The 27,899-nt window shown below is 51.0% G+C and overlaps 1 protein-coding gene across 1 annotated transcript in view; it reads right to left on the minus strand.

Moving 5' to 3' along the window:
• The window catches only part of Evc (EvC ciliary complex subunit 1), a 39,393-nt gene that overhangs the window by 4,161 nt on the left and 7,333 nt on the right, over positions 1 to 27,899 (minus strand). Inside the window, exons 3-17 of the mRNA XM_059275779.1 lie at positions 25,606 to 25,689; positions 22,791 to 23,038; positions 21,173 to 21,257; positions 20,070 to 20,168; positions 18,537 to 18,674; positions 16,463 to 16,621; positions 15,101 to 15,317; positions 14,368 to 14,516; positions 12,678 to 12,776; positions 10,641 to 10,853; positions 9,710 to 9,819; positions 7,838 to 8,048; positions 6,398 to 6,604; positions 5,257 to 5,401; positions 3,306 to 3,432 (exon numbers count right to left, since the gene is read on the minus strand). Coding sequence (XP_059131762.1) covers positions 3,306 to 3,432; positions 5,257 to 5,401; positions 6,398 to 6,604; positions 7,838 to 8,048; positions 9,710 to 9,819; positions 10,641 to 10,853; positions 12,678 to 12,776; positions 14,368 to 14,516; positions 15,101 to 15,317; positions 16,463 to 16,621; positions 18,537 to 18,674; positions 20,070 to 20,168; positions 21,173 to 21,257; positions 22,791 to 23,038; positions 25,606 to 25,689 — 2,291 coding nt within the window. The remainder of the gene's footprint in view (positions 1 to 3,305; positions 3,433 to 5,256; positions 5,402 to 6,397; positions 6,605 to 7,837; positions 8,049 to 9,709; positions 9,820 to 10,640; positions 10,854 to 12,677; positions 12,777 to 14,367; positions 14,517 to 15,100; positions 15,318 to 16,462; positions 16,622 to 18,536; positions 18,675 to 20,069; positions 20,169 to 21,172; positions 21,258 to 22,790; positions 23,039 to 25,605; positions 25,690 to 27,899) is intronic.

The following is a 27,899-nucleotide window of genomic DNA, read 5'->3' on the forward strand; positions in this document are numbered from 1 at the left end:
TTACTATGATCTCACATTGCCACACACGTATACCATGTACTTTGATGATTTTTCTTGCTCACTACCACCTCTTATTCCTTCCCACTGCCCTGGCCCCATACTGATCCCTTTCCTTTCCCCAAAGAGCCCCCTTCCAATCTCACGCTTTCTTAAAAATCTAGAGTCTGTCTAAAAGAGAAATGTGTGCTTGCTATTTTGAGTCTTGTTTATCTCACTTAACATGGTGATCACCTGTTCCATCCTGTAAATGACATGCCAGGTTTTTTAATGGCTCAATGATACTTTATCATGTATATTTATCTCTACTGATTTATCACATTTGCTTCACCCGTTTATCCATTAATGGGCCTCTGGGCTGATTCGTTACCTTGTGCACTGTGGGTAGCGCTGTACTAAGTATGGGTGTGTGAGTACCTCTGTTGTATGCTGACTGAGCTGGTTAGTTTATTGTCAACTTGTCAGTCATCTGGGAAGAGGGGGAGCCTCAACTGAGAAAATGCCCCCATCAGATTGGCCTGTGGGCAAGCTGGTAGCGGCATTTTCTTGATTAATGATGGGTGTGTGTGTGTGTGGGGGGGGTCCAGCCCCATCCAGGTGGTCCCACCCCTGGGCAAGTGGTCCTGAGTTGCCTAAGAAAGCAAGCTGAGAAAGCCATGAAGAGCAAGCCAGTAAACAACATTCCTCCATGGCCTCTGCATCAGTTCCTGCCTGGAGTTCCGATCCTGACATCTCTTCATGATGGACTGTGATGGGGTCATGTAAGCCACATAAACCCTCTCTTCCTCAGCTTGTTTTTGGTCATGGTGCTTTATCACAGCAGCAGAGCCCCAGCTAGGGTGCTGACTCTGGTGCCTTTGGGCACAAACCTTAAATAAGCTGACCTCCTTCCTGACCCCCAAAGCTCCTTCTTTTTTTATCCTGGGGACACAGTCTTTTCTTTGTTACCTTGATTGTTCTCATCCATAGAGTAACAAGCAAGAAACCTCTGGTTTGTCTGTTGACTCCAGAATGGCCTGGCTCTGCCTTCACGGAGCTCTGCTTAGGGATGGGTAGTGACACTTAATGCCTGTCATACAGCAGTGTCTAGCTTTGCAGAATTTTCCCTCCCTGACTTTCAAGGAGGCTGAGTCTACTACGGAGTCAAGGAAAGGCCATGAGCATTCTCTCTGTCAGAATGGCTCTCCTCTCTCATAAACCATGTGGAGTTGGACCAGATGGCTACTGAGACCTGTCTTATTGCGGGTCAAAGCTAGGCCCTGAACTACATTCCAATGTGTATCATAATCATATCTCTAGTAGTTGAAGTTCAGATGCTGAAAATGGGGATCCCTGAGCTCTCCCTACAATTCTGTGATCATGTCTGAGTTTTGAGGTACCAGGAGTGGGGGTGGGGGTATGGAACCTGTACATTTAATGGCAAAGCCAACCATACTTCTGTACCTGAAATCTAAGAACTGCTGGGCCATGGTCTAACGACGTCAGGAAGGTTGGGGCAAGCCTGGACTTTGCCGCTTAGCAGGGGTTACCTGCTGATGGCTGCCAATGCCCAAGGCAGAGGACTCTAGGAGGGGTGTGGGGTTTGGTCCAGTGGGGCCATGGTCCTTATTTACTCAGACAGCCTACTGAGGCTGGGACCAACTCTGTTGTGTGTGGGTGGTCCCTCCCTGATGTGACCGCTAGTCTCTGCTGCTCTCAGTGGCAGATGCTCTGTTCAAGCCCGGTCCCCCTGCAGTTGGAGGTTCCCAACACAGCAGCCTGCTTTACAGTCTACTCCTGAGACTCCCTTTAGGACAGACAAGAAGTGTCCTAGGCACAGCTCAAGGCCAGGCAAAGAGCAGGTGCTCCCAGGGTCTGTTCAGCACGGTCTCAGCAGCTGCTTGCCCCATCTGGAGCTAGAGGACTTTGTCCTCAGGAAACTCGGGAACCGCTCTCCCCATGGTCCTGTAAGAAGAGTCCAGCTGAGCAGCGGCTACTGATTCCAGCCCCGCATGACTGAGAGCCAGCCAGATAAGCAGGGCTGACTCTGACCCACTGCTCTGCGAGACAGCAGGTGAATGAGGCTGGGGCTGCCGAGCCCGTGGAAGCGGAGATGGGCGTTGCTTCCCACACCTTTGTCCCCGTCTCCTGCACCCTCACCTTCACTTCCCAGGTTAACAACACATAACCAGGGCTGGGGAGATGGCTCAGTGGGTAAGTGCTAGCATGAGAACCTGAGTTTCATCCTTAAAATGCACGTTAAAAAAAAAAGTTGGTCGGGCGGTGGTGGCGCACGCCTTTAATCCCAGCACTGGGGAGGCAGAAGCAGGCAGATCTCTGTGAGTTCGAGGCCAGCCTGCTCCACAGAGCGAGTTCCAGGACAGCCAGGGCTATGCAGAGAAACCCTATCTTGTAAAACCAAAATAAATAAATAAATGAATAAATAAATAGAGAAAGAAAGAAAAGCTAAGTATGGTGGGGCATGCTTGTAATCCCAGTGTTGAGGAGGAGACAGTAGATATCCGGGGCTCACTGGCCAGCCAGCCTAGCTAGCACGTTCCCGGCCAGTGAGACACTGTTAAAAATCAAGGTAGATGGTGCCTGAGGAACAAAGTTGAGGTTATCCCTGGGCTGCCACACACACCTGCACTTACACACACACATGCACACACACACATACACACATAGACAGTCACACCTACATAAACACATATACACCCACACTTATATATGCATACCTGCACTTAAATCATACACACACATACACACATCTGCACTTACATACATACATACATACACACACACACACACTGTGCAGACACATCTATAAACACACATATCTGCACTTACACACACACACACACATACTGTGCAGGCACACCTATATAAACACACAGATATCTGCACTTACACACATACACACATCTATATAAACACACATACACCTGCACTTACATACGCACACCTGCACTTAAATACACACACACACACACACATACACACACACACACACACCCTTGCACTTAAATACACAGACACACACATACTGTACAGGCACACCTACATAAACACACATGTATCTGCACTTACACACACACACACACACACACACACACACACACACACACCAGTCTTCACACAAATTCTGATCTCTAAGCTGACTTCTAGGAAGCCCAAGATATAAACGAGAGGATTCAGATTCAGAGCTGGCTGCGAGGCAGAAGACACCCACATCAACAGGCAAACCACGAAGGATCGATCCCAAGCCCACCATGTAGAGTGGAGTGCACCCCGTATAGGGACCCCCCCCAGACAACCCTGAGCCCCACCTCTGCTGCACTGTCTGGGTAGCTCCATGGGTATCTGCTGCCCGGCTGCCCGATGGTGTCTGGCTCCCTGATGATGGGTCATCGAATTCTTGCTTCTTCCACAGCTTGTAAGTGTTGATTCTCTCACCTGGAGCCACAGACATACGGCGATCAGGGTGTGCGTTTGGAAGGTGGACTCTGCTAGGCCTGGGTGGAATCTGGGGGCCAGGGAAGGGAGTGAGCACGACACCCCTGCTCTTACAGCACATCACAGGCACCAGCCCTGGGAAGGCCAGTACAGGAGAATGGGATGGCTGCTTTGGCACAGGAGAGCACCATGGCTCCCCTCTAGCCCTCTGTCAGGAGCAGGGAGAGGTGACAAGCATGCTCCCACAGTAAGAGGCTGCCACAGAAACCCTCCAAAGTCAGAGTCACACAGCAGGGAGAAGGGCTGGGTGAGCTGAGCTGGGGCTGTGTGGGCCCTGGGATGCCAGTGTGAGCACTCTTGGGAGCAGGTGTCTGGCCTTGATCTCACACCCATTGCCTGCAACTCTTTCTTATTTGCAGTTATTATTACTCTTATTTCTATTCAGAAAAATTGTGACATTATTATTATTATTATTATTATTATTATTATTTAAAGTGATGTGTTGCCCTGGGCTGCCCTGGCTGAGTGCTGACTGTTGCATAATTACTATAGTGCCACCTTCACCCTAGGAATCCATGCTTGACCACAGATGACAGACAACCCTCCCGGAGGTGTCCCTCTGTCAAATAACTCAATACCCAGGGAGTAGTTTTAGGGGACACACGGTTCTGCACTTGGCTGGTGGTGAGGTGACCAGCAGCTGCTGACCTGGCTGGACCTGAGCAGCCACCACTCAGGGAGGGGCTTCATCAGCAGAACCATGAACAGGCTTCCTGCTCCCTGCTCCTTAGGGAAGCAGTCCTTTCCAGAGAGAGAGAGAGAGAGAGAGAGAGAGAGAGAGAGAGAGAGAGAGAGAGAGAGGGCTTGCCGCAGTCTGTCAGGGAAGCCAATGTCACATGCCCAAAGCAAAGCTGGGGAGCAGAAGAATGGGCTGCCAGAGCTCAGAGAACAGGATGAGGGTGAGTCCAGCCCTAATGCCACAGATGGCAAGCAGAGGCTTAGTGTGGGGGAGATGATGGTCCTTGGTTTTGAGTACTCTGTAGGGATGAGCAGGTGTTTCCTGCTAAGGCAAGCCCAAATCTCGTTGAAACACCATGATTGGGAGCCTGCAGCCACCAGTCGGTTCCTGAGCGCATGCCAGATCTCAGCTGCATCCTCCTGGATGGGGGGAGGGGCGGGCAGGTGGCAGCGGAGCCCAGCTGGGAGCAGGGACAGCCACAGATGGTACTCCAGGACCTTCCCCCTGTCCCTCCACCCGGGGCTCAATCCCAGCCCATCCTGGGGCAATGCAGTAAAGCGTGCGAGCTGTGGAGTTAGTGCCACTCTGCAGACCCTTGTGCAGGGAGGGAGGAAGGAGAGGAAAAGCCTGCGGGAAATCTGGGTGTTATTTAAGGGTCGCTGTGGGAAGGGCGGCTGTCACCCACTGCTCCATGGGTACGGTGCTGGGAGGAGGTTAGCTAGAGAAGCCCTGAGTAGAACATTCTCGGGGTCTCAGGAGCCCTGCTGAGAGCTCAAGAACTCTCACTCATGGCTACTGCATCTCTTTGGCTACCAGGAAGCTCAAAGATGGAATGACTTCCATTTCTCAGCAGCATTCATCCCAGATGCTTCCCAGAAACCACCTAGACTTACTGTATTGCATACACATGATCTTTTTAGCACCCTTTACAAAGGCTTTTGAGTCAAAAGGGGAAACACACACACACACACACACACACACACACACACACACACACACACGTGCGTACATAGGTTCCCCCGGGTGGGCCGCACAGACTCCACTCTTTAAAGCCACCGCTGGCCTCTAGCTGCGGAGACACCCACCCTGCAGGGTCTTCAGGCGCTGTAGCACTTGTTCCTGGTGGGCCTGCAGGAGCTTCCCAAGGCGCTGGTAATATGCTTGCACAAGGTGGCTCACACTGGTGCTGGTCACATACACGCTCTCCACCACCGTCTCCACCAGGGTCCTCTGTGGTAAGCAGGAGAGACAGGGTCACGTGGAAGGTCACAGATGGAGCCACCTGCCTCTGCACTGTATTTCCCACCCTTTCCCAGACCCAGACTGGCCAGGACTCTGGCAGAGTGAGCACGGCCTGTTTAAGCCAGTTGTGATAACCTTATTTTCCCTTGGCTAGGAAGGTAAGGATGGTGGTTTTGATCTAGTTCTGGCCAATAAGATGTAACATTTGGGAAGCCTCCTGGGGTGGGTCATCTCCTTCCTGAACATTAGCACAAAGCCTTGATGGGTGAGAGACTCCATCACATCCACCATCCTGCCAGGCTGCACATATCTGTGTTTGCTAGGCCATAGACACCATGGCCCTTGCCTCAGTCAGACCTCTTTCTTGGCTCACGGATCCAGTGGGTAATCAAGGAGATATAGGATGGACACTGGAGATGAACCGAGACCTGGCTCCAGGTTCATTTCTACTGCTCACTACCTGCCATGCTTTCAGTGTGTCTTCTGTACAATGAGAAGCCTCAGTTTGCCTATCTGTACAATGGGAAAGAGGATCCAGCCTGGGCTGTGTGGAATCTGAGGAAGCAGGGTAGAGAAGGCACCCAGACGTTGCATCACACTCACATGACCCCTGTCACTATTCTGACTACTGTCATTTAGCCCTGGCGGCAGAAACAGTAAGCCACTGCCCACTTGTCCAAGTTGAGCTATGGGGATCCATGAGGCCATCAGAGTCTGTCTGCAGAGCCTCAGGGAGAGCCACACCTCTCAGCTTGGATCTGGCTTTGCTGTGCGGTGGGCAGTGGAGAGGGAAGCCAGCCAGGTGTGCCTCGGGCTGATACAGAACCAGGGTTGACAGGACACAGCTTAGGGCCTCTGTGTGGGGGCTGGGTGATTCTTGGCTGGCAAGCCAGGCACAGGCTGTAGACTGGAAGCTCAAAGGGAGTCAGAGAAAGCGCCATTCTTCCTGCCCCTTGGCATCGAGGGACAGGGCTTGGCTCTCACCTTGAAGTCTTCCTTGTCCCTGGTCCGGCCCTTGCTGGCCACGTTCCGTGCATGCACCAGCAACGCCTGCCCGACGGCCCGCTCTGAGTGCAACTGTAGCAGCTGCCCTGCCTCCTGTGCCTCTGCAAGCAGCTGCTGCTGGAGCCTCAGGCCTGTCTGCTGCGCCTCATCTTCCAGTCTGGCCGCCTCCTCCAGGATCCGTGCCTCCTACGAGGGAAGACATGCTACCCTGCAGCCAGGATGGCTGGGCCTTGTGCTGGCCTGAAGGCCGGGGAACAGAGTGAAAGGGTGGGCTGATTCTAGACTTGAAACACTAGCCCTAAGGATGAGCGTAGGTGTCTGTTGATAGCCACCTCCCTCATCCAAAGACATTTATTGAGCACCAGCTGTGTGCTCAGTGTGATCCACGGACCCTCACAAAATGAGGGCCTTGTTCAACACTGTGAAGCCTGAAATACTAGGACTGACAAGGTCTCAGAGGCTCAGAGAGGGCGAGTGACTTCCTACAAGGCAAACAGCAGAGCCAGGTTGAGATCAGCTCTGGGGACATGGTAGAAGCTGTGGCAGGACACATGGGGCCAGGGGCAGAGCGATGAGGGAGTGAGGGAATCAGGAGCTTGGGGAAGCTGGGAACTGGAGCTAGAGAAGTAGCCTGCTTGGTCCCTTTAAGGAGGAGCTAGAGACCGAGCTCCTGTGTCACCAGCAGGAACGAAGCCATCACAGCTTCTGTGGCTTAGGAGAGCCATGCAGGAGACCCAGGGCAGCTGGTAGGGATTCAAACCTACTGCTGCTCGCCAATTATTTCAATTGGTTCAAATCTTCACAGAGCGAGAAGGGCCTCTTCCCGGTGCCCGTGTGCCATCTGCCCCTCCCTCCCTGAGACTTCACTTAACTTCCTGGTAGAATTCTCTCCATGTCACCTTCACTAGAATCCCCTGACATATGTGGGTCTCCTCTGAGTCACTTCTGCCCCTCCCCCCTTCATGAGCTAGACCATGTTCCCGCAAATGCACATGTTTAAATTATAATGGTAAGATTTCAGTGTTGAATGGCATGGACATGGGGCATGGGAGATTAGTGTAGAAGGGTTGTGAGCTTGGGTCTTCTTCCAGGGTACCTGAAGTCCTCCTAAAAGGAGGTGAGGATCTCAATACACATGGAAAGATAGCCATTGTGAGCACACAAGAGCAGACGTGTCTGTAAGCCAAGGAACAAAGTCTGAGAGAGACCTGCCCTGCTCTACCTTGACCTCGGCCCTCAGGCCCCCATCCTGGGAGGCAATGAGGCCCTGTGAGTCAAATCCCAACCTGAACCTTTTGTCACACTGCCCTGCAAACCCCTGGGGTGTCAGGGTCCTAATGTGACGAGCAGGACCGGACCGTGGGTCTAATGGAGCACTTCCGGGCAGTGTTCTGGGGCAGACGACACTTGTGTTCTCACCAGGGCTCTGAGCAGCTGCCACTGATGCTCCTCCAGGCATGGGGACGCTCCCTGCTCCAGAGCCAGCTGCTCACGCAGCTCCTGCAGAAGCCGCTTCTTCCCAGACAGCCTCATCTGAGCCAGGGTAGTGATGGTGGTGCCTCGGAGGGCCAGTCTGCGCAGAGCAGAGCACAGCAGCAGCTCGTGGCCCTGCAGGATGCCTCGTGTGGACCTGTGAGAGAGAGCAAGGCTGCTCAGAGCTCTAGGATGCCCTGGGCCAGTGAGACACTGAGGGGTCACACCCACAGGAGGAATGGGAGTCCACCATCCCATCATTCACCTCGTGACATCCAACCACGTCTTTTACAAGCAGTGGCTGTGGTGCATGCCCAGTTCCATTTCATACATAAATCTTAAACACATTTAAAGTCAAAACAAGCACTTGGGTTCCCACGCCAGTCTTGGGTCAAGACAACCCAAGGCCAGGCAAAGGGGCCAATGCTTTGTAGAATGTACAGTGCTTTGGAGAGGCTAAGAAGCTGGACAGAACCTTGGCAGCCAACGAGTGACAAAAGGCAGACATGGGGCACACACTTTTTGCTGTGGCCCTCAGCCTGGAGATGTGGAGTCACCACCTTTTACAAAGTCCTGCCATGGAACCAATCAGTCCTCAGGGATGGGTTCATCTGCCATAACTTAAAATCCCTACTAGGAGCAAGACTCGTGTTCTGGGAAGTTTAGCACCATAAAAGATGGCCCTCATCTCCTCAGCCATTCAATAAATATCCAGGGTCAATAAAAATAATAGTCATACTAACAGGAAAAAATGACCCCCTGAAAAAGTGAAAAAAATAGACAACAGAAAAGCTACAAGGTAACATATGGACCCACAGAATGGAACAGTATGGAATTATGTATGGAATGTGCTGGGAGAGTCTAGTTGGTCTAAAATTGAATCTCAATATATATATATATATATAGAAGATTGATTTATACTAAATATAAATGGACCAAATACTAGTACAACTCAGGACATAGGCTCCAGGCTATCTGAACCTCGGTGAGCTGGCAATGTTCATTGAATCATTCTGGTCCACACTGCTTATCTTTCCCCCTTCTGACATCATCCATTACAACAGACAAACCTGCTGCCATCCTATCCACAAGAACCATATACACATCCATATCCAAGAAACCACTACCATTACCACTCATTTCCTATACCAAACACTGCCGAAGCCACAAACCTGCTCCTGTTCCATCCATCACAACAGCCACACACCTGCAGCCATACCAATCCATTGCTGCTGTGACCACCTCTACCACAGCCACACTCCTGCTTCTGTACACACATCTACTATGGCCACACACCTGATATCTACATAAATCAGGTTCTTGGGGGGAAAAGATGGGTAACTAAAAAGAGAATACCTGTCATTTTTTTTCCTCTAGAAAACAAGGAAAAATATTTTCACCAAACAGAAAAACCACACAGCGGGAACAGCAAAAATGTAGAAAGAGAATATACAGTTGATTGATAGTGACTGTAAATGTGCACAAAGGATCTCTGTGATGACAGACGTTTCCAACATCTGGACTGCATGTAGTAACAGAAGTAAAACTGCAAATTTACCAAACATCCAGAATTGTACTCAAACCCAATGTGTATAAATTCACCTCGCAAGAGCTAGTCCAAAAAGTCCCTGCCAAGTAGAATGCTGTGAAACAGGCTTTATTAGCACTGCTTTCCAGAGAAGGAAACTGTGAAATGGTGCATCTTTATTATCAGGGCAAGGCAGGGGGTTGCCGATGTGCCCACATTGCAGGTTAGCACACCGAAGTTAGCCCGGAGTCTCACACAGACAGAGCTCATCCTTCAGGGCTCATACTCACTCTTCAGAGAGGCCACTGAATCGGCTCAGGACCCGGTGGATGGTGCTCTCCTGGTGATCCCGCAGCTGCCTCTGCAGCACCGTGGACAGCGCACACTCCTCCAGCCACACCTGTGCCCAGAGGGACAGCGATGCATGAAGCAGGTGCAGTGAGTCCATCAACCTCTGTTTTTTTTAACAAGTCCTTTTCTTTCCTGATCCTCTTAACATCTTTGCTTGTGCCCACAGTCCTCCTAGGTAATTTCATATGATCGGAAGGAAGGCTTTCATCTCCCCCAGCAAGACTACGCTGCAACAAGACTTCCCTCATGAAGAGTCCTCTCTCAATTTCAGGAGTTTTAACAGGGTCTGTCTCCACCAGCCTGGAGACTTCAGAGCCTGCACTTAGGATGCCACTGGATGGAGCACGGGTCTTAACAGAGGCCCCACAGCTCAGACTTCCATTCCCCGGCCTGTGATTCTTTGCCTTTTCCAGCTTCTAGAGGCTGCTTGCTGTGTGCTCAGGCTCGCCAGCTCACCATTCCAACCTCTGCTTTCACTGTCTACCATCCTTTTTTGACTCCAACCCTCCTGCTTCTCTCCCAGCCCTTCCCGGGTCTGCAGCCACGGCTCTGCACTGTCTCCTCTGTCCTTTGCTTTACTGCCTTTTGCCTCATGACTTCCTGGGTGAACTTACAGGTGTGTTCACATCCTGGTCCTCCCTGTGACTACGGGGGAAGCTTGGTAACCATGACTTCGTTTTCTTGAGGCACTGGGTATCATCCCAGGGCCTTGACCATGTTCAGCATGGACTCCAGCACTGAGTGTATCCCCAGATGTTTGAACCACATTTCTGTGGTGTCTCTAAGAGGTCCTGGGGGATGCCCCGCATCTGAAAACCCCTCACCCTAAGTCTCAAATGCACAGCACAGCCCAGGTCCCAGGTAACCCACCCGCCTGTCCTGTTCCGAGAGGTCACACAGGAGTTCCCACTGCCGTCTGCGAAATCGGTCCACCTGCCCCAGCTCTTTTGCTGCCTGCTCCTGGACCTGCTGCTTCAGGGCCTCACATTCTGCCACAGGGAGACTGCTCACTTCTGGGAGCGTCTTTAGGAACAGAGTGTCCACAAACTTTTGGAAGGTCTTCATGGTGCCACAGTACAGCTCCTGAAATGAGAACCACACTGGGGTCATGGGTCAGGTTCCATATCCCACCATGCTGGGGTCTAAGCTTCCAGTCTTGAAATAGAGCACATGGGTCTAAGCGAGACAGACGATAGGAACAACACACACACACACACACACACAACACACACACACACACACACACACACACACACACACACACACACACAGAGCTGTTATCACAAGCAAACCATATGTATTCCAGAGTGGTTATAAGAAACGGACCTGAAGTAGTGGCGGCTGCTCTGCCCATGGTGTTAGAAGCCACGCTTACACAAGATAAGCAAAGAGCTGCAATGATAAACAGCACTGCTTAGTTTAGAAAGAACCAACTAGATGTTTTAGAACTCAAAAGTTCTAAGAACTCAACCACGGTTTTAATTGCCGTCATCTAGACACAGGCGAAGAGAGGATCAGTGCATTGGAAGGTAAGTCAGAAGAAACCCTAAACAAAGCAAGGAGGCTACAGGATGGACACCGTAGAGAAGATGAAGGCACCAGAGAGACCAGGAGGTCCAACAGGGGTCACTGCTGTCCCCAAGGAAGGGACACGAGAGTTGGAGCAGAAGTGATATTTGGAGAAATAACCAAATTTCCCAAAACAATTAAGTTTACAGATGAGGACAATGAGGCCACAGAATTGATAATACCTATTCAATCCTAGACAGCACCGGTCAGGATAGCTGTGCTTCCTGTCTCTACACATTCTAACTCTTGAATCTGGAATGCTGACTCCTGGTCCACTCAGGGACACTTCCTTCAGACAGACAGTTGTCTGAATTCACCTTCACCCTGCACCTCCATGGGCCACTCACTCTTCTCTCTTTGCTTGATAAGTAAGGGTTTGGTGATGGAGTCAACATGGGTTGGGATGTCCCCAGTTCCACCTGCTGTCTCAAGGTCTCCCAGGCATTGGGTTGTCATAGTACCACTGTGAAGGAAGACTGATGGAGAAACAGGGCTAGAAGGACCAGGCAGTGTTCACACGGCAGTATGTTGAGGCAGAGCTTGACACGGAGCTGGGCAACTGAGTCACCTCTCCCATCAGTGCTGCCTAGCCCTGAGGTGTGTGTTAGATCCTTCCTTACCAGCATCTTTCTTTATCCCTTTTCCATCCCTCAATCTGGGTTCTGCCCTTCTCATCAGCGTTTCCCAGGGCCCTACACCTGGGGGTCTTCATGCACTTCTTCCTGTCTCCTCAAAGTCAGCTGTGAGGAGAAAAGGGCAGCTCTGACTTACCTAGGCACAGATTCAAAGGTGCATCAAGCTCCCAATATCCAACATGGATTTGAAGAACCCATGACAGAGATGTGGTCTGTGGATCCTCCAGGCAGCAAGTAAAATGCCACCTGACCCTGCCTCTAGTGTCCTGGCCCAGAGGATAGGAGGATCAAGGGGTTCTCTCACATGAGCAGAGCAGAAGGTTGCTCTGTTGTCTGGCTAAGCCAATGTAATCTTCATTGTCAACTTGGCAGACTCGGAGTCACCTAGGAGACACACCTATGAGTGAGTCTGTGAGGACATTCCTAGGTGTGCTTAACCAAGGAGGGGAATCATTCACGCTGAATGCAAACAGTCCCATTTTGTCAACAGAGATCCCATGTTGAATAAAAGGGGGCAAGCTGAGCACCAGCATGCATGTTTCTCTGCTTCTTGACTGAAGATGCAATGCAGCCAGCTGCCTTATGTTTCTGATGCCGTGCCTTCCCCACCATGATGGACCGAGAGCCAGAATCAACCCTTTCTCAACTCACTCTTGTCAGGTGTTTCTGTTACAGCAACACGAACAGTAGTACAATCACGTACTTGGCAGAGTGCAGCCATGGCCTCAGTGATCCTGGTGTCCTCCTCCTCCTCCTGGTTACTCCGTGTCAGCCGCTGCCTCTCCAGGACCTCATGAAAAGTCTGTAGTTAAAACAGGAACCAAGTACAGAAGAAAATTGCTCTCTTTGGTTATTCTGCAAAACTCTCCCCAGATGACTGACATCTCTGCTGGGCCGAATATTCGACCCAATATAATTGTGAAGAAACTGAGGCATGGAGCTGCCACATGGCTTCAGTGGCTTGAAAACTTTGCCTGAGGCCAGTATTTCAAATCCAACTCCCAGGAAGCCAGTCTGGGCCTCTGTTACAGTGATGAGGCGTGTCCACCCAGCAACCTTGCTATCTCTTCCATGCCCTGTCACCAGACAATACCCTCTCTGACTTCCTCTGATGGTGATCTACCATACCCAGGGGTCCTACCTGGGGACCTAGGGTAAAGCAGACAGGTGATTAGAGGCCCGTATGGGCCAGAAGCAGCCAGGCCCTGCCAGCCAGAAGTTGGACCCTGCCTCCAGGGAGCCAACAGAACAGCCAGACATGAAGCAGACCAACAGGTTATCAGAGGTTCCTACATAGCCAGAGGGTAGGGTAGGACACAAGGACAGAGAGTGGCTTCTCACAGGGGCCATCCCATCAGGAGAAATGTCTAGATAGTCCATAAAAATGAGGGCTTGCAGGGGGGGGGGCACATGAGCCAAGGTCACCCATGCTTGAGCAGCAGCTACCACAACTGGATGCTTGTAGAGCCCTTGTCTGCCTATAGGATGGTGTGGAGTGGGTGTGAGATGAGATTGGAGGGCAGGGACTAGAAATGGGCGTCCTGAAGGTGGGCTGGAGCTCAGTGTCCACTCATTTGCCCATTCATTCATTCATTCATTCATTCATTCACCTGCTATCTCTTGTCCCCTGAACACCAGCCCTGTTGTCTGGTCCAAGCTGGATCTTGGGACATAAATCCCTATCACCTTGTCACATTTGGGGCTCAGCCTGATCAGAGAGTTATCCGAAGGTGACAAGGAGCTGAGGCCTATCTTCTTCTTACTGTGGTTAATTTTCTCATCACCCCTTTAGGGTACATTCCTGACTCTTGGGCATGGCCCTAGCTAGAGCTAGAGCTCATGGGGAGTGGAAAGTGAGGGCGGGTCCTTGCTTTACCTTGGTGATGCTCCTTGCTGCCCTGTCCTCGTGGTCCTGTGGCTGTACTGTGGCCCAGCCTGTTCCACTGTCCCACTGGTTCCCAGTTGCTCATTTTCTCTCCAGAAAGCTGGCACATTGCTTCCTGCCCTCCCACGGGCCTCCTATCCTCTTCCTACTGGGACCCAGGGCATCTTCTAGTGGGGCCACCTCCCTGGTCCTGACCACTTGCCTGGCCAGAGTTGGGGGATGCTCCACTCCCATGGCCGAGGACAGCTCTGAAAGAGGCTTGGGCCTTACACGCTCCGTGTGCCATGAGCCATCATTCTGGTGTGTTTGCTACAGATTCCCCACCTTCTCTCAGCAGCCCAGCTTGGGATGCTCACCACTGGCACGTGACAGAGGCATCAGGAGCCCAGAGACTGAGGGACTTGGCTACGGTCACGTGCCTGGCACAGGGAGGCCTGAGTTGAGGTCTGATGGAACAGGCTTGGCTTGTAAGGGCAAAGTACTGGGGACAGAGCAGGGGCAGAGTCACCTTGAGGAACTCCCCTGGGTCCGAGGTCAGCGGGGAACCAGCCAGGAAACTTCTCCGCTCTTCCTCCTGGATTTGTGTGAGCTCCGCCATCACCTCCGCCTGGTGAGCCAGAGACGCTTGGACCAGGTCTTTGCCCCGCTGCATGAATTCTGGCATTAGAAAGAACCACAGAACAGGAAGTGACTCTCTAGCAGGGCCACAGTGACCCGCTCCTATGACCTAACAGGCAGTCCCTTCGCTGCAGGTCACAGACCTGTTTTCCTGTGAAGGTCTCATTGATGGTGACCCCAAGGATCTTGAGCTTGCCTAGTCTACCTCCAGCTGGCCCTGTGGGCAGGAGCAGACATGGGGAACCTGTGTAGCATTCCTCCATGCATAATGACCTGACTCATCCTCACTAGCTAGCCCTCAGTTGGGCACGACTGGGGCTGCATGTGGTTAGCATGGACCACCCCTGGGCATTTCTGTGTCCATTCTGGTTGACGCCCTCTCCCTTCCTGTGCTCCTTTGAATTCCTGGTGGTCCTGCCTTGACACTGAGGTCTTGTCAGCCTGGGTCATTGGGAATAGACAATGGCCCTGATCTCACACGGACTCTGATCACTCTGCTCTATAGAGAGGGAGGCTGGGTCTGACAGCGGCAGTCCATCCCCAGGACTAGCAGGGAAGGCAGCCCTGACTTAGTGTCACAGGCCATACTATGCCAGGTCTCCAACTCAGGCTCACTAGCTCACCCCTGCCAAAGCACTCTGCCTCCTCCCAGAAGGCCTTGTGCTGCTGGGTCAGAAGTTCCTCCTTCTGCTTCCCCGACAGCTGTCCCTGGACAGTCAGCAGCTCCAGACCACGGGAGATGGCGGCCAGCCGGCACTTGGTCTCCTCTTGGATCTGGGTCCTCAAGAACTCCACCATTCTTGCCATGTGGGCCCGACCCATTGTTCTCTCCAGGGCATCCTATAGGGAGACATGTGACAATGGCTGGGCGTCAGGGCTCTGCCTTGGTGGAGGAGGTAGTGGGCTCCAATTCCACACTCTATTCACGGTGAACTCCCTCTCTCCCCATCCGCATCTTAGGCAGGGATGGAAGTGTCCCTCATGCTTTCAGAGTCTGGGATAAGCCACTGGGCACTTAGCACCAGTATGCCTGCTTCTCTAGGGGGCTACTTCAGAGACCAGTCCTGTCCTGCCCCCTAACGTTTCAACAACTGTCCTCTAGGAAGCCCAGATTCTAGGACCCTGTCTCCCACACCTCTCTGCTCCTGGGTGTCAGTCTAAGCCAGACCACTGGATGGAAATCTGCCAGAGCCCAAGCATTGGAGTCTTTAAAGCTCCCCAGCGCCCCCACCATTGGATGGCGGGTGATGGATGGGTGGGTGGGTGTAAAAATGGGCAGACAGCTGGAGAGATGGCTCAGCAGTTAAAAACATGTACAGCGCTCCCAGAGGACCTGAGTTTGATTCCCAGGACCCACACCACCGTGGCTCACAATGGCCTGTAACTCTGGTTCGAAGGGGACCCAACACCTCTGGCCTCTGCAACCACTTACACTTACATGTGTACACACATAGACACAGACAGACAGACAGACAGACAGATACACACACACACACACACACACACACACACACACACACACGAGTGTGTGCATACATGTATAATTAACAAGGGGCTAGAGAGATGGCTCCGTGGTTAAGAATACTTGTTGCTCTTGCAAAGGACATGCCTTTGGTTCTCAGAACCCACTTGGTGGTCCACAACCATCCATAACTCCAGTTCCAGAGGATCTGGTACCCTCTTCTGACCTCCTTGGGCACCAGACATGTACCTGGTATATATACATACAATCAGGCAAAACAGTTGTACACATATAAAATAGATCCTGTTTTTTAAAGGGTAGATGATGGATAGTTGTGTGATGGATGGATGATTGATAATGTATAGATGGGGCAGATGGGGATGGATGATGGACAGATGGATAGTAGGTGGATTCACTGCCCTTTTCTGGGGTGCTAGTCCCCCTCTACAACATGAAAGTGTCTGACCCCCTGATCCCTAACGTGTTTGAGTGTCTTCCCACCCCTTCTCGTGCCCTGCATTACCAGGGCCTGCAGGTCCTGAGAATCACACAACAGCCCTTCAGCAGCAATCATTCTTCCTGTCAGAGTCGTCATGAGTTGCCGTGCCTTGGAGCTGGAGCATTTCAACTGGTCCATAAGAATGGGCTGGATGCTTTCCATCTGCTTCCAGAAAGCTCCCATCTGTGAAATGAGCATGAGAAGCAGGCAATGGGGAAATCTTACTCAAGAAAGAGCTCTAGCCAGCATCTGGGAGGCGCAGCTCATCCCTTATTCCCACCAGAGATTCTCAACCCTTCTGCAGTTGAAGTGGGTGATTGGCAGTGATTGTGTCCTCTGGTAGGTCCTCCACTCTGCCCCAGCTACTGTGGGCATATTACAGAGGTGTTTTCAGCAAACACAGGGCATCACTGCCAATAAGGAAGTTATGAGCACTGCTTAAGGACTCCACATAGGTCACAATTACTCCTTGGGAGCGTGAAATGTGAGACAATGAGTCCCTGTGAGTTCCAGGATCTCTCCAAGGGATTAAATATGGCCTAAAATAAAAACTCAGGAGGCCGCTAACTATTAGTCATGTTCCAGAAGTACAAAAGAGCCAAATGGCAGAGAAGATGCTGACTGTGAAATTCTGCTTTTGAAACCCAGCTTCCCACGCCACATCTTAGCGGGACCAGAGCCAGGAATAGTCAATTCACGGCTTGGGAAGTTGAGGGCTTTCAAGTGTGACAACATGGCCAATCTAAGCTTCAGCATCAAGGATGTCAGGAAGTCTGGTGGCTGTCCTTCCCGGCACGCAGGCTGTATGTCATCTGTGGGCCTTGCTTGCTCACTTCTGAGTAGAACATACCCTGAGGCAGAGCAACAGGACTAGAAAAAACCGAGATGTCACATAATGTGACTGTCACCGGCTGTATTTGGTTCAGATCCTTTTAGTTTACACTGATCCTGAATGTGGGTGTCACCATCTTGTGGGCTGGATGTCCCAGAGTGAATAAAAAGGAGAATGCAAGGGGAGTGCCAACATTAACTGTTGATACAATGTAACCAACTGCTTCAAGTTCCTGCAACCATGCCTTCAGCACTATGGATGATATCCCTCTGAATTGTAAGCTGAACTAACAATTCCACCATTAAGGTACTTACTTGTTAGGTATTTGGTAACAGAGCTGAGAAAAGTAACTGTGCCCCTTGAATGAATGTTCACCATAGTCTCAGGCATTTAAATGTTTGGTTCCCAGTTAGTGGCACTGTTTAGGGGAGGCTTAGGAGGTGTGGCCTTGTATTGGAGGAAGGCTTTTAAAGACTTGTGGCATTTCTAGTTCTCTATTCTGCTCCACGCTTGTGGTCCAGAGTGTGAGTCCTCAGCTTCCTGCTCCTGTAGCTGTGCCTTCACTCTGCCATCATGGACTCTGACCCTCTGAAACTGGAAACCCAAATAAACCACTCCTTTAAGCTGCCATCCTACCTCCCAGCTTTCCCTAGCTTGTGTCTGCTCACACACGGGTCAGCATCCCTTCTGACTGGCCTCTCTATGGCCCTTGAAGGAGCCTTTTCAGATCCTGAAGGGAAAGAAACATGTCCCTCAATCATATCTCAGCCTCCCCCAGCACCTTTCCACAGCAGCATGGGAGCCAAGTGGTCCTCCTTGCTCACTGTAGCTGCCTCCAAGTCTCTTGGGCAAGGACTTGCACAAGCAAATCTGAATCCCCACTACCCAGCACCGGTGGTGGCCGGGAGGCCACGGAGTCAAAAAGAGAAAGGAGTGTTCCGAGGAAGCCCTCTTCTGTGGCATGAGAAACATGTTTCATGAAGCTGAGGGTGGGAGATGCTCCCAGAATCCACTCTACTATGGAGTAGCAGTGACACTGACCGCTTATAGGAATCATGGCTCTCAGTGATAAAAACAGCCAGGTGAAAACGTAAATGGATAACTTCCCTCTGCAAATGTCCACTCTCTAACTGTACCTTCTCTGCCACTGAGCTTCTGAAACTGGGTCTCTGCCTCAGGATGGGACATGGTAGTGTCCTCTTTAATCTCGCTGACGTCACTGTTGCGGACACCAAGGTCCCCACGGGAAGAGAGGGCAGCACTCACATTGTCCATGAGCAGCTCCGAGAGCTCTCTCTCCTTCCTCTCCACATCTGCCAGGGAAACGTAGCCGGGGTCACCGGTGCCCAACATGTCCGTGTTTGCCAATCTGGCCTGAAATCCCTTTTCTAACTCCTCCAAATCCTGGGGTGAAGGAGACGAACAAATACACAAAGAAAAACTCGTAAAACTCAAATTCTAGAAGAATAAATGTTCTTATATTGTTGACAAATATTTTATAAAAATGTATCGCAACAGTAATGAGAAGTTCTGGGCATTGTTTTAGGGTTTAATGCTGGGCCAGAGAGATGGTTCTGCGGGTAAAAGAAACTGTTGTGTGAGCCTAGATATCTGAGTTTGCTATCTGGAACCCACGCAAAGATGGAAAGAGAGAACTGATTCCACAGAGCTGTCCTCTGACCTCTCCACTCACACGCTGTGGCACACTCACCCACACCCACATCATGCGTTCATACACATAAAGTTAAAATGTATTTAAGGTGTAAGGGTAAAAACTCTTTTACTTCATTAAACATTGGACACCAAGAATGAAGGTTGATTTTCTTCTATGTCCTCCGTCCTCTTGAAACTAGTCAGTACTTAGCAAACATTCAAATCGTGTTTTTCAATCTTTACAAACTCAGAAAATGGGTTTTCTAGGGGCTGGGCGGGAATATTCCTTCTTCACTCATAGGGTTTCCATGGGGAAGGATTATACACTACACCTCAAGGAGGAAGTGGTAAGTACTTGGTGGGTTCAAGAGCAGGAAGTACAGCTCAGCTTGCACAGCTTCTTTCTCCCTGGGACACCATCTTCAGGGGAAGCCTTTGGTCCAGTGTGGTCTCAGCACAGCGAACAGTCAGCACAGGACCTGCTTCCATGAGGAGCCTTACATGGTCCAGCTCTTCTTTTGACGAGGTGGGCAACTGTCAGTTCTTGGATTCAGTGTTAGGAAGCAACATCCTCCAGGCTGACAGCATTTCTAGATCTGCAGCTCACTCCATACTCAGGAAGGATCATGGGGTACTCCATGTGGCTCCTTCAAACCCCAACGTGGAGGGGAGGAATGGTCCTTGCTTCTCTGGAGCTGTGTTCCCAGGTAACCAAGGAGATGTGGGGCCAACTTCTTTAGGAGATAGATGTAATGCTGAGACTACTCACCTGCAGATACCTCCTTCTGAGACTACCAACCTCCCCCTCCTCTGATGCCCCTAATAAATATGCTGAGGTTGCTGGTGGTTGTAGGTCTCATTCATCCGAGTGAGCACACTCCCATCTGGTCCCAGCTTTCCTGTATGTCTGTCTGTCCCTTCTTTATCCCCTTGCTGGCCCCAGTTAGGGTTCCAGGACCCAAACTGTGGGTCACTGCAAGTGTTCTTTTTACATATGCCCATACATTTTCACATGAGATCACACTGTGTTCAAATGTATGAAAACCATTTTATACATTAAAGGAAAATATTTTTATGTGTATCACGATATGGTTTATTATTTAAACATTTTATTGAGTTACCTTGAGATATAGACTAAAGACTTACATGCTCTTGCTTTGAAAGGATCTTTTGGTATAGTTCATCATCAGGCTTCTTTTTAGGAAAAAGGTCCAGGAGGCACGATTTAAGAATCTGAACGAACATCTGTTGGCAGAAGAGAAGTGAGAGAAACATCTGAGAAGTGCCCTACCTCTTGCCATAGTTACTGCTGGAGGAAAGAATCCATATAAAAGAGACTATATATCCTGGCCATCCCTGTCCTGGGCCGCGTTTTATGAAGCTTCTAAAGAATATTTCTCCCCTCCTTTCCTTTCTTCCTCCCTTCTCCCCACCTTCCCGCCCTCTTCTCTTCCTTCTCTCTCCACTGACCCCCCATCCTTACACTGTTGACTCAGTGCCTACACTGTGCAGAACCCTTCATGACCCCCATCTCCACATGGAGACTTGCTTCCTTGTAACCGAGTTAGAGACACCTCTAAAGGATTGGGAAGTGCAGAGCCCTCCCAGAGTCCTGTCTCCACAGGAGGAGATGCTCCATAAACCAAGAAGGGTTCTCCCAGAATCGGGGGTTCCCAGGGAATCCTAGAGGGTACCATCTCCATGCATACTCCACTGCAGGACTCTACAGCCAGGTATCATCACAGACCCCTGTGGTAAACATTCACGAAGGGGCTGGTGGCAACATGGTCTCTCTAGGATGGATAATCAGGGAAGAGTCACTGATCCTCTGGACATCACATGCTTGGTTTTCTTAGAAGCACTTATACAGTTTTCTGCTCCCTTGGTGATGCATGCAGTGTCCAGTCTCCCCACTGCCTCAGCCTGTGTGTGGCTGCTGTTAATGGCAGCTACTGACTTAAGTGCCTTCCCCTCACACAGTGCTCTCCCTACCCTGTGTCCTCAGCAGGTGTGGCCTGAGCATGAGCTCACCTCTAGATGGCTCCTGTCCCTGATAAATGGAAAGCCAAGTCCTGTCAGTGGCAGTGAATGCTTCACCACACCCAGACCCCTTCTCCTCACTCTCGTTCCCACATCTGTTTTCACCCAGGTCTGTGCCCTTCACACATCTGGGGCTCTGTGCACACAGGGAGTCTCATATCCCCATCGGGTCCCCAGGTCAGGAAGAGAAGGCCAACGACTCCACCTACCAGGTGCTTCTCCTGTCTCAGCGCTGTGTCTACCTGAAGCAGGTCTTTCAGGTGGAGGCTGCAAACACACAGGTCAATATCCGCACTGATCCACCGGAGAGAAGGAGACAGGGGTCAAAGGGTAAGGAGCCAGGATGGGGAAAGGACACTGGTCTCTACTTGGTCTTTGTGGTGTGTGTTTCCCCCGTTCACGTTCCTCACATACACTCAGGATTAGAGAAGTCTAGACTGCTGCTGGAAGCCTCAGCTGAGGGAACAGGAAGTGTCAGGGCACAGCTTCCTGGGACACTGGAGACAAATGTTCCCAGAGAGAAAGCCAGAGGAGCAGGCTCGGTGTGTCCTCTCTAGTATGTTCTGCCACTGCAGGCCACCTTTCCTCAGCACAGACAGCCTCAGATCTGCGTGACAAAGTGACTTTGAGAGCAGAGGCCAGAGCCATTAAGCACAGACACAGGTTGCCTTGGGGACCCTTTTCTTCCTCACAGACAAATGCATTTGAATAAAAACACCTATCCACAAAATTCTGGAGTCTGTAAGTGCAAATGCAAGAATGTGGTCCATGCTAGTCTCCCTCAACCCAGGGACACCTCCCCTGGCAACAAGGCTCCAAGCCCACTCATTCTTATTCTCGGGCCAGGATTGTGCCCTGTTGTGGTGGTTTGGATGAGAAGGGCCTCCATAGGCTCATATGTTTGAATACTTGGTCCCCAGTTGGTGGAACTGTTTGGGAAGGATTAGAAGGTGTGACTCTGTTGGAGGAGGTGTGTCATGGGAGCACACTTCGAGTTTTCAAAAGCCCACACCATTCCTTATTACTTCTCTCTCTGCCTCCTACCTGCAGATAAGGATGCACACCTGTTGTTCCAGCTGCCACACCTGCCTGCCTGCTGCCCTGTTCCCAACCATGGTGGTCCCGGACTCTAACCCTCTGAAAGCTTCAATGAACTCCTTCTCCTGTAAGTTGCCTTTATCACGTATCTCAGCATAACAATAGAAAAGTAACTAAGGCATCCAGGGATTCCTGGAACTGCAGGGGACAGAGGCCTGAGGACAGCTGCCTGTCATACCCCTGTCCGCGGACCACAAAGTGAGTATGGTGACATGGCACCCAAGCCTCAGAGATAGGGTGGCTTATCACTCAGACCTGGCTTATCACTCACTGCGGTGTGAATCTGGCAAGCTGTTCAGCCTCTCTGTGTCCTTTCACAAAGTAGAGGGAATATTACCTGGTGTTTATGGATCACCAAACCTGGTCCAGGCCCCTCTGCCATGCAACCGAGATACAGTGATGAGTAACAGTGATCAGACCCTCAAGTTCCTGCAACCATTTTTGCAGGTACTGCAAGCTTTGCCCAAACTCCCAGGGTGTTTGCTGCACTACAGTTTGGGACACATCAGTGTTCAAACACCGCTCCCTTGTCATCTCTCTCTAGGCCTCAGGCTCGACTCTGTATCCCCAACATTGACCCATGTTGTGCGGCCAGCAGTAAAAGTATCGGGTCCCCAGCTCTGACAGTGTGCTTCTGTGTGTCCATGGCTGAGTCATTTCACTTTTCTGGACCTGGTTCCTCCTTTGCCTCATCCACTGCAGCTCCACTGTCCCGCGTCTGCTCCTTACCTCTCACAGACCAGCACCTCAGGGAAGCTGCCCACCCGGAGGAAGGCACAGTGGAGGAGCCTGTCGTCACTGTAGGCTGAGTGCATGCTGGAAGAGGAGCTGCCATCCTCCTTGCCAGCCTGGCTCAGGCTGCCCAGGCTGCTGGCTGGTGAGGCCTCTGCTGGCTGGTGGGGTAGGTGGGGCAAGATGGCTGCCGCCTGTGTCAGGTTTTCATGCAGCGACGGGTGGGAGGATCCATCAGCCAGAGGCTGGGAACAGAGGAGACTTGACTGAGCTGACCATTGGGGTGAGTGTGCACAGACCAAGCTCTGCCCCAGGATGATGATCAAGCCCACACCTGACGGACGTAGTCATGGCTCATCTGTTTCCCGCACTTGCCTCCGTGAGGCCAGCCCTCTGCACCAGGCTCCTGCTCTGGAGCCATTAGGATCTGTCCCTAAACACTCTGTACTCAGTGCTCCCATCTGCCCAGCCCATGACGATCCTCTGGAAAGCAGCCTTCCCTTTCTTGTCTCATCTGTGGCTGGCTCAGCCCCAGGAGCCCTTTTGACGATGTGTGCTAAGCCCCTGCCTTGATGAAGGTCATTCCTGCCACAAGCCTTTACAGCCATCTGGCAGGCCCTTGTCTCCTAACTAAACCCAGTGTGGCACTAGTCACAGTCTGGTCCCTGGGATAACTGGAAGTGCTCAGCTCTCTGTCTAGCCTTGTCACCTGCCTCTGAGCCTACACAGGCTGAGCTGGCCCCTGCTCCTACCTCCTCATGTCCTGCTTCTGGGCCTTTCTAGATTGAGCTGCCCTGCTGGAATCTGCCTTTGCTGGGGCTTGCCTTCCTCGAGGTCTGCTGGGTTGCTGAGGTCCCTGGCCATTTCTCTATGGCTGCTTGCCTGGCTATGGGACTGGGGGTCCAGGGAACCTATAGCAACCCAGAAACACCTTGGGGCTGCTCAGCTGGCCACAGCATATTGACATACAAGTGCCTTCCACTCACCTGACAGATAGTAAGAAGCTGAGTAAGCTTTTCACAGTGTGCGGGGAACAGGTCAGTCAGCCATGATTGTAACTAGCCTAGCAGAGGTTTAGATTTTTCCCAACCCCCACTGTGTGTATGTGTGTGTGTATGTGTGTGTGTGTGTGTGTGTGTGTGTGTGTGTGTGTGTGTGTGTATGCCAGAGGTCAACCTTAGCAGTCATTCCTAGTCATTCCTATTGAACTTGTTTTTTGAGGCAGGTTCTCCTACTGGCTTGGGGCTCATGGATTGGCTAGGCTGGCTGGACAGTGAGCCCCAGAATCTGTCTGCTTCTGCATCCCCAGTGCTAGGGTTACAAGTGCACATCACCACATGCAGAATCTCTTTTTATACAGAGATTCTGGGGCTGAACTCAAGGCTTGGTGCTTGCAAAGCACACACTTTGCCGACAGAGTCGTCCATCTCCCACCCAGTCTATCAGAGTCCTGAAACAACGGTCCTCAAGGATTAGAATTTCTCCAGAAAGTCTACACCAGGAGGAGGAAAGGCTGAAGTCAGCGGGGGAGGATCATCTCCCAGAAAGAGGCATCACACAGTTCTGATGACCTGCTAGACCTTGGAGGGAATGGCCAGGCTTCAGTGATGGGTCAGAGACGGATGGGGGTGGGGCCACACCCTGACCTAGACTGCTTAGTTACGCAAACCTCTTATTCTTCTGTTTGAACATAAACCTCATGTCAGGACCCTGAAGATGGACTTGCCTGGGGTGAGTATGGTGTGTGTGTGTGTGTGTGTGTATGTGTGTGATTGGACCTCTTTATTGCTATTCCCAGTGTGACCACATTGAATACATGCCCTTTCTCTGTTCTTTACTGCTGTTGTCTCTTTAACTGGCTTCCTGAGGATGGGTAAGCTCGGTTGTTGCTCTACCAGGGCCCAGGCTCTGACCCTAACAACTCCAGCAGCACAACCAGATGCTGCTCATCACAAGGCTTCCATAGGGAGAGTCTGGGAACACCGTCTGGTGCAGAAAGTCGCTGACTGAGCAAACCATGGTTCTGAGCCCTTCCACACACTGTCTTGCCTGAGGTCCAAACAGCTGGTGAGGCAGAAGTACACACACACACACACACACACACACACACACACACACACACCCGCCCCATTTCACAGCACAGCAAGAAAGGGCCCTGTAGGAAAGGCTGAGTTGGGAGTCGGAATGGCACCCTAGAGACTCAGAGCATATTTTCCTGAGTATCAGGATGCCAGTCCTTTCCCAAACACTCTTGGCCAGGACACTGTCCACAGGACACCTCATGGGCTCAGCTCCTCCATCTGTTATGGCTGCTTTCTGCATAGAGACTCCAGCCAATGGTCCCTGGTCACAGTCATGGGTGCAAGACCCATTACCAAGTATGGCAGGTAGATCTAGCCTTCTTCTGCATGTGATCTTGAACAGCCCATTCCCTTTTTGGGAATGCCACAAAGTGGAAATGCCAACTGTGTGATAATCTCTCAGCCCAGTATAAGTGTCTAGGAAGTATAGCATCTGGCATTAGCCCTGAGCCATATGGATAGAGACAAGAGCTGGGGCCTGAGGCACCCGGAGGGAGGCTAGCATCCCACTGTGGGGGTAGCTGCCATCCCTGCAGATCAAGCAGCTGTAATTCCTTACCTTTTTGTGGCCTCTGTGTGCCCACACAGAATGGGTCAACTCTCATGTTTTGATCCCTTATACACCAAACTTCCAGATAGGACGGAAACCCACATCTGATCCCTGCCCTCCCATGGAGCCACGCTCATTATGGAGTAAACTTCACTGCTAAGATGGAATTTGGAGTGCTCACCCGGAACTTCTGGTTGATGGGATAGACAACCCTGGCTTTCAGTGCAAATGCTGTGATGTTGCCGCTCAAGGATGGCTCACATTCCTGCAAGGAAGACAGAGAGTGAGTGGCACAGTGAGTTTTCTGCCATGTTCAGGATAGATGGTCACGAGTCTCCAAAATGTCCCATTCCACCTGCAACAGTGGCCACAGGAAGGAACCATGACAGGCCCATTTGGATTCTTGCAAGAAGGATGGATGGCTGGACTGGTAAATGGTGGATGCAAAAATGAACAGAAGAATTGGGGAATGGATGGATGAATAGAACGGTGGATCTACGAGTGGGTGGGCAGAGAACAGGTGAATGGACGAATGGGTGGAGAGACAGATGGGTGGGTGGATGAATGATGGAGGTATGAATGTGTGTATGTACATATGTATGAATGTATTGATGAAGGGAGACATGAATATATGTATGTATATATGTGTCATAGTTACTTTTCTTTTACTGTGATAAATGTCATGACCAAAGCAACCTGGGGAAGAAAGGATCAATGTCACCTCAGGTATTATAGCCTATCATTGAGAGAAGTCAGGGCAAGAACCTGGAGGCAAGAACGGATACAGAGACCAAGAAGGAGCACTACTTACTGCCTTGCTTTATGAAGCTTGCTCATTCGGCTTTCTTATACACCCCAGGACCACCTGCCCAGGACTGTCACCATCTATAATGGGCTTGGCCCTCCCACATCAATTACCAGTTAAGAAAATGCCCCACAGGCTTGTCCACTGGCCAGTGGGTAGGGGCGTTTTCTCAATGGAGGCTCCTGCTTCCCAAATGGCTTTAGCTTGTGTCAGGCTGACATAAAATTAGCCAGCACAGTATGTATAGATAGGTAGATAATTGGATGGAGCATGGACTTATGAACAGATATGTGGAGTATGGCTGTATGAATAGATGGAATAATTTGATGAATGGATGAATGAGCAGATTTGTAGGTGGGTGGATTCATGAAGAGATGAATGAATGGAGGGGTGGGTGTGTAAATGGATGTGTGGATGGATGGATGGATGGGTGGATGGACAGATGGATAAATGTGTGGATATATATAGGTACACATATATGTATGATGGGTGGATAGATGGACAAACAGATGGATATGTAGATGAATGCTTGGACAGACAGACACTATCATTTAATTCTGATTCTTCAGTGTTGAAGTAATTTGGCTTTTAATACCCCGAGACAGATTAACAAGCATCTACTGAAAAACTATGGGTCATCTTCAATGGGAAAACAACCATATGGTGTAACTGAGCTTTGAACATTAGACCTCACATTCCACAGTGCAGCAGGGTCACTGCAGCTGACAATTCATAAATTTCAAAGCAACTGGATGAGTCTGAACCTTCCAGATTCACAGAGGTGACAGATGTGATAGTATGCAAGCCACATGTCACATGTGTATTATCACACTGCACTCCAATGATGAAGTAAAATAAAATGTCAAAGTGTGGCACTGCAGGGTATAAACACACAGGCAACATTCACACGGGGTTTTGGAGTAGAACCTTAAACAAGAAAGGAATGGTTGGGTCAGCCTCAGTCTGTCCACATAATCCACAGATGGAGGGTCTAATACCCAAAGATACCAGGCATGAAGCTTCCAGCTGACTTCCTGGGACTGAGAAGACACTAGGCACTGGACAGCTGCAGAACTGGTGTTCACCAGCTATTCCTATTCAGAGCCCAGCGGGCATTGCCTCCAAGAAGCCACCTCTGATGCAGTGAGAGGGACCAAAACACTGCTCACCCTGTTCCCTGGCATGCTCTGCACTTCTGCGGAGGGTTTTACTAAGTTGTGCAGGCTGGCTTTGAACTGATGATCCACCTCGGCCTCCAAGCAGTGGGGCACCAGGCAGGTCTGGTGGTCCTCTGCAGTTTAAAGTTTCATGTAACAGAGATGGAAGGGCAGGAAAGGAAAGGGGGTGAAACGGGAAGAAGGTCTGGTTTCTCCACCCAATGGAATGCAAATACACACTGCAGAAGTGTGAAGGACAATGAGAGGGCCTGTGCAGGGGGCAGGCAGAGTCGGGGTGCCTGTGGAGGCAGGCATGATTGAAAAGCCTGGGTGGGACCACTGGGAATAGCCCTGGCTGTGTGAAGCTCTACCTGCGAGGATGCCTGTGTGGCTGCTTGTATCTCGCAGGACTGGAGGGGAGGCCTGCCCTGCTTTGGCTGGGAGATAGAGGGCAATAGGACCCTAGGCCTGTGGAGGCGAGGTCAGTCAACTCCTGCCACCCAGACAGGATCC

Source organism: Peromyscus eremicus, chromosome 10, assembly GCF_949786415.1.
Source record: "Peromyscus eremicus chromosome 10, PerEre_H2_v1, whole genome shotgun sequence".
In the NCBI taxonomy this organism is placed as follows: domain Eukaryota; kingdom Metazoa; phylum Chordata; class Mammalia; order Rodentia; family Cricetidae; genus Peromyscus; species Peromyscus eremicus.